A 12,385-nucleotide genomic window follows, 5' to 3' on the forward strand; every position below is an offset into this window, starting at 1 on the left:
GAGGAAGAAAGCCATGTCAATCTATCAATCAAATCCGATGATCAACTTCACTGCATCTCTCTCGCCTTCTGATCCCTCTGCCTTACCCTCAGTGAGAGTCTTGCAGCCATTCTTGCTCTTTTGCGGGAAATCATTACCTATTTCTGTAGTCAACAGGCTGCTTAAAACCACATTTCCATTGTTATATGAAGTACTTAGTGATTATTCACTTAAACACAGATTTGTATGATTTGGTTTTTCAGTTAAAAAGTAGAATAATAGAATACATTTTGTATTTCTGAGCAAAAGACTGGAACAATTGACTGGAAAAAATAGAAGAACCTGTAAGTTTCCGTTGGTCCTCAATGTAAGTCAGACACTTTAAAGAAGATGACATGTTGAGGAGTGTGGTGGGCTGGTGCCCAGTGGTGGTTAACATTTCTATAGAGTTACAGTGGAGCTGGACACTGTGACTACCCCTGCAGCTAGGCAGGGTATTAAGGAGTACTGTAATGCAGTACGTGCATATGACCAGGAAATGATTTGTTTCTCTCTGAATTTAAGTATATACTGTAGGTGTACAGTACTTGACATTTAAGGACAAAGGAAAAAATAGAGTTAAAGCCGTGTTTGGATTTTTTTCTATTTGAGGGACAGCCAGTTTTGGAATTTTGACAATAATGCCCTGCAGATACGCTATGGCCAACATGCCAGTCCCTGTGTACAGGGAGCAGCATGACTGAGGCGAGTGGCAGGAACTGAAGGAGTCTGTCCAGGAATGACTCATTGAATTGGGGGCTTTTATCCTGCCTCTTATTCACATTCACACTGTGCAGCCATTTGGAAGGTAGCTAGACCCTCCTTAACATGAAGGAATAAGGTTTTTTGTTAAGATGATAAAGCTCCTGGAAAATTCCAATTAATTAGCACGTCTTGGACTAATGAAAGAATGAAACTGAAAAGAGAAATGCCTGTAGCTCTGAGAGCAGTGTAAGTCCACACGGACAATGCGGGTTTTAAATATTTGTGGCTGTTTGTATAATTTTCCCAGGCTTTGCCTTCAGTGACTAGAGCCGATAAGTGGGGGGTACAAGTGGAGGGTTTTGTTGGGGGTCATGATGTAATAAAGCTGCAGTTCGACACATACCCAAAAAGGGACTATTTGAAGAATGTCATCGAGGGCGAGCTTACAAAAGTCAGTGTGATTAAAACTTTTAGAGTAACTAACTTAAAGGCAGCGTGATAATGACAGGCGCTTGGCTCAGGAGATTAGATACCTGCCAGTGCCAAGACAATACACAATACCTACTGTATGTTTTATCTTCTTAACATAAATACCTTTGTTTAACACTGTGAAGCACACAAGCACATTTTCAGTCTATCGGGGTTTAATTTTAATGTATGATTTTTCTTAGTTTGTTAAATATAGAACATGAACAATTCAACACATAGATAAAAAAACAGCAGAGCCATGGCAAAGCGGCGGTGTTATTTTAAACATGTATTTTCAGAGTGCCTCTTCTCGTCAATTGCAAACTGCTGTATGCCGTGTTTTCCTTTTGCTACTGCTCCTGAGTGTCCCATGACAAGAACTCCATGACTCCATGATTGCGCAGGCAGAGATATACTGTACTGTAGTGAGGCAGATTTGGGTGTTTCTCTATTCGTCTGCCACCTTTCAGTTTTATAACCTTTGTGTTACCAGAAAGCAGCATCTTGTAGTGTACGCAAGTGACATGAGATGGACACGTGAGGTCAACACAGTTTGTATCCACCAGGCTTCACACCAGCTGTAAGGACTTTCTCCATCCTTCCCTTCAAGCATTTTTGCGTCTACAGAATAAACAATGTTTTCTTCAGGTCTTAGAATTGAGGCTCTGAATTCAGTGTGCAGAAAACGCACACCCTTTCTCTGTGGAAGTACTGTACAACATGAGTGTTTGAAGCTAAGAATTATTGTTGCATGTAAAGCATATAATTTAAATCAGCTGTCACTTGTTCCTCATGGAGTCTTTTTAATTTTGTCAGATTGCCGAGTAGCTCCAAAAAACATCATTGGGTTAAGCACTCCAACCTCTTTCAGGAACACTCTCATTTACACATGGCAGGTTCATACTCCACTTCACCACAATATCAGTTGACAGCCACAATCTTGTGTTCACTGCAAACCTTTTCATTTACATTTATTGATATTTATCCAAGCATAAAGCTTTTAAATGAGCCATGAAAGCAAAAAAAGGACTAAGCTAATTTAATGGAGCATAAAGGCTCTCTGAACACAAGTTTATGTGGAAATCAATTATTTGTGTTTCTTTCAAGTTAAACCTGGACAAAAGCTGTGGTAAAACTTTTTTCAAGCAGAGTTTGCTACATATACACTGCAAATAAATTATTCAGATGACATCTTATAATGTGGCATTGATGACCAGTATGTGTAATAATGTCAGGTTATGTTTTAACTTGCTGCTATGTTAAAAGATGTTTTTTTACCAAAACAGTTTTACCAAAGCAATGCAGGAAGTTGGTGGGTTTCGTTATCTCAAGGTAGAGTCTGGCAGCAAGATTTCTCGTTGTGTAAGTAAGGATCTTAGGTTTGGTAGGTTTTTCACCTGATTTATGTTTCACCAGCCCAATTAGTCTGTAAGCCTTGCAATGTACAAAGATGACTATTCAGATAGAATTTCTGTTTTTCTTTTTTTAATGTGCAAAGCATTTGCTCATGTAGTTTCCCAGAGGCTTTAACTATAAGCAATAGCAGTACAGCTGGAACATTTTGAGGCAATTTCTGAAATGAAAAATGACAATGAAATCCATTGCAACATGGAAAAAAAGTGAAATTGTCAGATAACTTTGCTACAGTAGTTGCCAAAATTACTTTCATTGTACTGTATCTGGCCAAAGTCTGTTTTCAGCTACAGTTTCTAAACATCACCCTTTTTTTACTTTGTACTGTATATTATTCCCTATTCACGTTTGCATGATTATGACCAGATTGCCATCAACACCACACCATCAACAGAAGTACCAGCGAAAAGCAACAGGATGAGAGTGTGATCATTTTTTTAGTCCTCAACTGAATTATCAGGTGATTTTAAAGTGACGTGTTTCCCAGCTTTTGTGGATTCTTCAAAATGAAGTAGAAAGAAGAAAAAAAATGGATGAATGCTAACAAAGAAGCTGAGAAGGGTTACAGGTGATCATAAACCATTGAGTACTTTTTGTCAGTGCGGTTGTTTGGCAGTTTAATGATGTGTAGTAAGTGACTCAGCGTTCACAATGTAACTGATCAGCTTGCTCTGTCTGCCCATCACCCTGAGTGCATGAAGGCCCAGTTGTTGGTGTACTTCGGTGCTGTTGGTTATGCTTTCTGGTCTTAGTGTCTGTTGCAGAACAATGTTCAAAAATGTCAATCAGTTCCACGTCTTTTCAGTCTAATCTCCTATAATAATGTTTTGCGATTTAATCTGAAAGGATTCAATTATTCAAATTCATGTCTGTATGATTTACAGTTCAGTTTTGGTTGCCCTAGACTAAACATTTCCAAAGCCTGCAGTATATTTTCATGTGACCAGTATAGACTGTCCCATTGAACTTTTTATCTGGCTCTGCATGGAAGTGATAAAACTCACTGAAATTCCCCAACCAGACAGAGCTTTATACAGTGATAAAATAAAACAGTGTCAAAATTAAAATAAATTTAAGAACTTATTTAACTTAAGTGTCTGAAATGTAGCATTCAAGTTTCCCTTTTAAAGAACCTGCACTTAGCTCTGTGTTCCAGTAACAAATGAGAAATACTGTACTGTATCCCAAAAGGTCAGTGTTATGTTACACATTAACTTTCATTATTTGTGTTTAGATATTGTATTTGGCTTATTTGTGCAACTGGGCAGTGCGGGTACTGAACAGTGAGAGGTCACAGCTGTGGATAGTGCATCTCTGATGCTAACTAAACAGAATTCTGAAAGTCTTGTTCAAGCCACTGTCTAATGCAATGCTTAGAGATTTAACATTAACCCAAAAAAGAAAATTTCTAAAGAACAAGGAAGTGGCTGACCTCAGAAATTTGCATACATAAACATTTTTAAAGAATGCTGTTAATAATTAATATTGTGTAATAATCAATTAGAGCTACATGCTTATTAATGTTTTAAGATGAAATGCAACAATGTGGCTTCGTAATTGGGGTGAAAGCTTATATGCAGGAGTTGTGTTAAAAGAAACATTTCCTTGCCATAAGTTAACATTGGAATCCTGGAATTTTACCTCTTAAAAAGTTCCACTTAATAGGAGCTGGGTTGTGTAATGATACGTGGGCAGTGATCTGTCAGCAGGAAGTTTGTTAGCTCCTGCTGCTGGGCTAACACAAGCCTACAAAAAACACAGACACCTTTACTGTGCCTCGAGAGGTACACAGCTCGATTACCCTGGTGCGATTTTACAAGACTGCCTGTCTGGATACTACCTTTTTGGTTGAGGAGAGCAGCAGCAGCAGCACCTGAATTTTCCACCTCTCATTTACTTGACAGCTCTTCGTATCGGGCTTTTTCTTTAAAAACAATTTGCAAACCTAATTAACGCACTTGCCGCCACTCTGTTCTGACATGCATCAATGCTAGAGAAGTGTGTTTGGCAGGGGATGTTAAAGCTGTCTCGATCACCTTACTCCCACTGTCCCTCAGTGAGTTTTATCTTGCTTGCCCCATAGGCCAAAGATTGCTGGTCCAGACCTGGGCTGTCGCTGGCAAGCTGTGAGGTGACAGGTGTTGGCCATGTCCCACTGCAGCTGGGTGGGTAAAGAACAGGCTTGGGCTCTGGGGGGGGGGGGCAGTGGTGTCAGACATGCCCTCTATCATCTCCAGCCATGGTCCAGACCTCCACAAGCCATGTGAGTGAAGGTCTGATTTATTGCAGATGGACAGAAAAGAAAAGGCATAGGCTGTGTCCCTCAAACCTCCAAAAACTGGGAAACATGATCGTGGTCTTGGACCCTCTCAACTTTCATCCAGTCCCATCCGATCCTTGCGTGAGCCCTAGTACCAGCTTGTGGGGGGACCTCTCTCTCACCAAGGGCCTGTGAGAGGATGAGAGAGGTTGGTCTAAGGGAATGGTCATTAATGCTGTCTAATGTGAAGCATTATTTAGTGGTGTGCTATAAACACACATTCTGGGAGTGGCCTCCAAATCTCTACAGGGACGATAATTGAACAGGTCAGGCATGTCGCTGTAATCAAGCCAAAGAACATGTTGCCCAACAGGGCTTTGTTCTAGTAATATGAATGCAACTTCATGCTGTGTTTAAGGTTCCTTGTTTCACTGCACAGAGGTGCTGGAGGTTTTTTGACACTTTAGATATGACACAGCAAAATTCTCAAATAAGAAGCCATTCTAAGCATCTAGGCTGCTTATTGTTAAAAAACTTGAGTTGGTAAAACTCAGAGAAGAGTCTAATGTTTATAATGTTATGTATATCATTTTGTCAAAGTCAAACCTTTAACCCTTTTCCTCCTATACATTGACCTTGAGAACAGCACCAGTGAGTTGACACTGCGCACACATTGTTACTAGCGCTACGAGAAAAAAAAAAGTCAATTACAAGTCTGAGGTTTGCTGTGAGCCTGAGAAGTCAAAATAACAATGAGCTGAGCAGCACAACCACACGGTTAAGAAAAACCTTGTTCCCACAGGTCAAACTACAAGTTATCCTTTTGATTCTGGGAAATCTGATAAAATAAAGTGTTATTTAAGTAGGCAAGCAAACAGGTTTGAAGATTATTGAACCGTCATGTCATAAGCCACTGAGATTTATTATTGGACCAGAGCCTATTCCACGATAGGCTATTGTATTGTGGGGCTCATTGGGTGCAAAACTGTTCCTTACTCACATCGCTGTAAATAAGAAAGTGTCACTCTGGAGACTTGGAAAGAGTACATAGCTTTTTTAAATATGGACATTTCTTAAACCTTTTTAATAATCTGTGGATTGTAAAAAGACTGATCTAATGTATTATTGGTGCAGATCATCAACATTCCTTCTATTAGAGTGTGTTAATTTACATTTGACTCACCAGGGGAGTTCCATGGATATTTTTTTCATTTTTAGTTACATTCTTATATATTGATTTATGCAACTCCCCATTTAGCTTAATATAAGGAACATTTATTAAACAAGCTCCCTACTAGTAATTTATTTCTCCATCTCTAGCATTTTTTTATCAGCTCATCTCTACACTCTCACACTCTGATGTATCTTGGTGGTTGGGTGTTAAAATTGTTTATCAACTATGGGCGCAACTATAGCTCATTGGAAAAACATCTAAAAAAATTGCTTTGTTGCAGCTTTTCATGGAAAGACTCATAGCTATATTGGTAATATTTATCTGGTTTGAGCTATAATGTGTTATATTAATGAAATGTACTTTATTTAAAGTCAATAATAATAATTTATGGCTGTGATTGTAAAAAACTGGATTCACTCATCCTGAATGTCAGCTGTTGGTAAGGACAGGCAGCTGAGTGCCTGTCCAGGATCAGTGGACCCAGACTGACTGACAGATGTCAATCTGTCCAATAATGGCAGTGGCCAGAAGACACACAATGCACAGACACCCCTCATACTCTGGAGAAACAGTGGACCATCAGTGTCACCTCCTATGTGTGTGTGGTATTGGTTTGTGAATTGTACAAAAATACTCTCCTATCTCAAACCAGTGGAACACAAAGTGTGTGCTGCATGTATGGGTGTCATCCTAAATCAGGGCTCTCATCTCCCGCTGTTGTTAACAAACTGTTAAGAGCATACTGTGTATTAATTTCTAGTATTTTGGCTTGTGCAACAACATTTCTAACTCAAAACAGACTGGCAAGTAAAGAGTAAAATTTCCTGTAGTACGAAATCCACATTTTGTTTCACATTAAATAGTGGCCTTTTGCATGAGCTCAAGCAGATGTTTGTATTTTGTCTGTGGATTTGTCACAGCTGTTTTTTTTATGTTTCAACAAGAGAGCTTTGTGGAATGTTTTCAGCAAGATGATTCCAGGAACAAGAACATTTCAAACTCTGATTTTGTCTTTTCCAAAACAGTATATTAAAATAAATACTTTGTCTTTATTTGATCTGAGCATAGATCATAGTAGATCTGAGCATACCAGGAAGTCAAGACTGATTTGGTTTGGGTCATATATTGATGAATTGCAGCACATTAACAAGGAAACATAGAAGCACAGATGCTAGTCAGCTTGCTTTTTACTCCTTATTCTTGGGGGAGTTTGGAATTTGATTTTTTTTATTACTGTGTATATCCACCAAATGTGGAATTGCCAACCGTTTTAAGACTCAAGGCAACACTTGCCCCCAGTCTGGAAAGAATTAAACATATTGACACAATCCTCTGACACACCCGCCCCCAGACCCATTTCCCCTGTGGAATTTTGCAAACTCCAGAGCACCAGGCAGGAGAGTAAGTTCCAACTGGAAGAGTGGTGTGTCTGTCAATGACATCACTGCAAGCCTGCGGGTGTCCTACCAGTCACAGGAGTTGCTACAACATAGAAAGCCAAGAGAACACAATCAAGCATGTGCTGCTGTTTGGGGAATCCCAGTCACAGCCGACAAGTCATGGTTTTCACCACAGATCTGCAGACTGAGAGGGGTGAGATGAATCTGTACAGTCAAAATCAAGTGGGACAGGTGAACAACCTTTAGATCTGTACTGCTTTTCACATGGAATACATGTTCTGTTTCAAGAATAAATAGCCAGTAAATCTTTAATCTATTAATATTTTAATACTATTAATGATATATATGCAAAACCAAATCAGTCCAAGTAGTGCAAAACATGCCAATCTCCCAGTGTAAAAATACTTGTGTTATATTGTCTTCCAGGGGTCATGCTAATGTGTACACTTCAGTGGTTTGCTCTCTTGTCATCATAATAAGAAGAATTAGGAGAATTAGCTTTCATTTTTGTGAACTTCATGAAAGTTTTTTAATCCAAAAAAAGCATAAATCACAAAGTGTTCTATCAATTGCTATTTTGGTATTTTCTTATTTACTTATATAAAAGGAGTAATTTCACTGTAACTGTCATAGTATTGAAAATCTTTCTTTTCAGAGAAGAGTGTTTTAAGAGTGTTTTTAAGAGACAAAGCTCCTCCTGATGGGCTGATGGTTGTCTTTTTGAATGTTGGATGCTTGGTTGTTAACTGTGGGATATTGCCTCTCTCTATCAATGTGGATTCTGTTTTCCAGGGAACCCTGGCTATAGCCCTCGAAACAGAGCCATGGGGAAGCACAACGGCAACAACCTGGTGGTGACCAGCAGCCCCATGACGGTGCAGAAACTGGGGCCCATCTCTCCGATTTCCAGCCAGGCTGCCGTTCCAGTGCACTGTGCCAGCCATGGTCTCCAGCTGGCGTCCAACCCCACCAGTCTTGTCATCCCTCACTCTGACACCCGGTAGGACACCAGATTTGAGAATTGTCTTTTCCTGTTAAATTGAACACCGTTGGTCTACCACACAGATGGTCATCTCATCTTGTTCAACTAAGGCAGAATTCAAATGATTGCTATGATAATTTTTCTCTCACATATCTTTAAGCCATTGTCCTTGAGGGCTATCCTTCCTGGTGTATCATCCATCCCTTATCAGAATGTCTGTTATTCCTGGAAGTACAGGGCACACGTGACTGCACCTTAGACATGATTGCAGTTCATCACAGAACACAGACAAGCACATTCCCAAAAAAGACTTTGAAATCTAATTTGCTTCACTTTGCTTTCATTTATAGTGGAGACAATCACTTAGGAGCTTTCTGATATCTGTTATACCTTATGATGTAATAGAGGTTTAAAGTGAATAACAAGCAGATTAATTTAAACTAAATTCAGGAAGGTCAGTGTTATCAAGAGCAAGAATATTCAAGCCAGCTCTCCTAAATATAGACTGTGCAACTTCTGCTCTTAATTGTAGATCTACATGATCTGTTGATGATGATGACGTGGAGTCAATTCTATTTCCTTTTAGCAGACAACGTACATCCTTTGTTAAGTTCTGTGCATGAGCTGGCGTGCAATTTTATTCCTGAAACCAAATTGAAATGCCTTCAAAATTAATCTTCCTATTGTTAAAGACTCCCTTAGCTGAAAACATAATGGCTCAGAGACAAGTTAAATGTGACATGTGATGAGAAAATGAACTGGGGAATTGGGATGAATAATGACAGAGCCACTTGTGGTGTTGACACTACTTAACGCTGGTTGGTGAGGTGTTACAGAAGGTCATTAGCTACAAATGCCATAGAACTGAAAAATAATGTTCTAAATCTAATCTAGGTTTAAAACTGCTTTATGTATGTCCAACACTGTGACTTTTAAGATTATTTCAAATGTATTAAATTTGTGCTGTCTGAACAGGTTCTTGTCGAAGTACTGTTCTATATATCAGTTGTTATAATTATAATTGTTTGCATTTTATACAGTGCTCTTCATCCCAAATAATCCCAAAGCACTTTATATATAGGAGAATATATACACATATGTACGCTGAAATTCTTCACCATTGCCCCAGCAGCCCACTACACAGCAGTTCGGGTGGAGGAGTGAGAAACTGCTTCACCAATTCAGTTTACAGGCCAGATTGTACTAGTACTGGTACAATCCAGTACACATTGTACTGGATTTTATTAGCACACCAGAGTTACCACTGCCACTATTACAAACAGTGCCATGGGACCTACACTGATCAAATAATTAGAACCTCAGTTTTAATATCTGCTGTAATCCGAAGACTGACACCTCCTACAGCACAGCGAACCCTATCACTGTATTGAGAGCCAGATTTAGAAATTCTCGTCTTGAGAGAAGCATTAGTGGGCTGCCTTCTGGCCCACCAGCACCACTTACAGCATCAGTCGTGTTTTCCTTAGAGGTTCCTAGGCCTGCTGTACACTTCCCTGTCTTCTGAGATTATTATGTACAGCACTTGCAGAGCATGCACTTTTATCCAGGGCAGTTTACAAAAATGTACTGTACAAGCCACATGCACACTCAGGAAACACTCATTTACCAAAATGTGTTCACAGTTTTCAACTCCTCGGTCCTTATATAATAACCTGGAAGTTGTGAGTATGAAGGAGGGGCTTTATAATTACTGTCAGTTTCTGAAGGGTCCAAGTTCTTAGAAGAAGAAAGTAAAGTCTTGACTCTTAAATGTTTTTTTAATTTTTTAAAATATTTAAGTGTAAACTCATTCAGACTCGTGAGGTTTGCGATAGATGAAAGGCCTGTTTTCACAGTTGATTTATTCATTGTTGTCCAATAGGCCCAATCCTGTAGAAGGGCAGCCCTGGTAGAAGGGCAGTGCCTTGCCTTTGTAGTCCCAGCTGTCCTGGCTTCTAGATGATGAGCCCCAGCTGGGCAGGTCCTATAAAGACACGCTGGACACCCCGAAGGGACGAGCAGGGACACCCCTGGAAGGGGGAGTTTTATACTGACAGTCCTAGAGGGGATTGCCCCCTTGTAAGGTTTTCTTTTTCTTTTTGCCTGTCCCATCACGCATTTTCACTGGGGCAGGCACACACACACACACACACACACACACACACACACACACACACACACACACACCTTTTTCACACACAGAGTTCTTGTTTTGTTTTTCCCTTACGTGCCCTGCTCTCCCAGACTGGACCCCGCTAAATAGGGTAAGCCCAGCCTGGAGGTTATGAGGCACAGCGATTTTCTTTTTGCCTTTTTTGTTAATTTTTTTCACCCCTTTTTGTATTATTTTTGGTCCCTGCTAACCTCACACCGGTGCTTCCATCCCCTCACCCGGGCCGTTGACTTTTTACCGGTGCTCGCCACAGCGCATCCCCCACCGCACTGTCACAAAAAGCAGAGAGGAACGAGAGACAAAAAATGGCATGGGTCTGTACTTCTTTAGGACAGGTACAGTAGATTCAGTAAATACTGTCTTATAACACAGCAACATGCAAATTATATTTTAGCTCATTTTGTTGAGAGGGATGTACAAATGTACAAGTAATAATGTATGGATACAGTTAAGAGTGGATTTTTAGGCAGTTTGTACAGTATTATGCTGGTTCTGTGAACATTTCACTTCCCACACATCCCTGCTGCCAAAAACTAAGTTTGATGACAAAATGCTCAGTAAACCAAAGACTTCTGTGAACTAAGCTATTTGAGGGTGCAGACGCTTGAGAGGACAACCTGTGATCATGTTCTTCTCCTTGTGTGAGTTAAGTTGAATGTCAGTAATCACATGCCACCTTAAGAGACCAGGAAATGTCTGCTGCAATAATAACAAAGAAGCTGGAATGAATATGTTGTTTGTGTACAGAAGATTACCAAGATATTTGTAATAACTCTAACAAAAAAGGAAATCTGTCAGCAAACACAGTTACCACAAAACACAAATAAAATCAATAGGTTATAAAAAGCATTAATTTGTATTAAGAGCATGACCGGAAAATAGTGGGCAACCGGGAGAGAAACGCTAGGCATATGCAGTTTTATCTTCTATTATTCTTAAAGCAGAAAGTCAGCATTCTTAGTCTCAAAGTACTGTACTTTGCTCAGTACTTGCCCATCCCCCACCTCTCTGCTTTGATTGTTTCTTGGACATGTAATTATCTGGCAACAGCAGCAAAACTGCTTCACAAGACTAATTGTCTCCATTTCCCAGTGAGTCTGAGTAGAGAAGCTTAAACACTTGTTTCCTTTCCTAGTATATTCATGCAAAATCTGAGTTACCCTATAGATTGTGTTAAAGAAAGAGAAGTAGATGGTATGCCACTGTACCCAGAGCAGGTCACAGTCACACTCAGGAGAGCAGGAATTTCAATTATCTAGAAGTCAAGTGATGTGGTCAAAAATCCAGCAATGCCAAGGGCAGGCAGGACACATTTTTCTTACTGGCGTCATCAGTAAACATTACCACATTAGTCAGAAATGTTGGGATATGCTGCCTCAGCTGTGTGAGTAAGTGGGTGTGTTTGAATCCACATGCTGAATTTATGGAGCATGGCAAAAGATGGATCTTGGGAAGCCATTTCTCCCAAAGGCTGGAATCACTATGTGCCTGCTGTCTCTTCCACACAGCCTCTGCAAAGGTCTGGTAAAAAACAAAGTTTGCAGAACACCTGCTGAATCAGAAAATCCCATGTTATGGAATGTGCGTTCACAGTTCTCTTGCCTCTAAAATGATGATCTCTGCTATGAATGGGAGAAGAGTTTTGACATACTGTAACTTGTTTGATGCCTGATGCCTTTTGAATTACTGCACATAAAGTGGATGACTACGTTTTTTTTTCCAAAAAGCAGTATATTGGCATTACAATTTTTGCATTGCACGCTATTAAAAACTATTAAATGAACAACACATC

The 12,385-nt window shown here is 39.8% G+C and overlaps 1 protein-coding gene across 1 annotated transcript in view; it reads left to right on the forward strand.

Annotated features, from left to right (window-relative positions):
* Positions 1 to 12,385, forward strand: part of glis3 (GLIS family zinc finger 3) — a 77,355-nt gene that overhangs the window by 7,990 nt on the left and 56,980 nt on the right. Inside the window, exon 2 of the mRNA XM_088911865.1 lies at positions 8,231 to 8,438. Within this exon, the coding sequence (XP_088767991.1) occupies positions 8,231 to 8,438 (208 nt within the window). The remainder of the gene's footprint in view (positions 1 to 8,230; positions 8,439 to 12,385) is intronic.

This window comes from Atractosteus spatula, chromosome 3, assembly GCF_055471065.1.
Source record: "Atractosteus spatula isolate fAtrSpa1 chromosome 3, fAtrSpa1.hap1, whole genome shotgun sequence".
NCBI classification, from domain to species: domain Eukaryota; kingdom Metazoa; phylum Chordata; class Actinopteri; order Semionotiformes; family Lepisosteidae; genus Atractosteus; species Atractosteus spatula.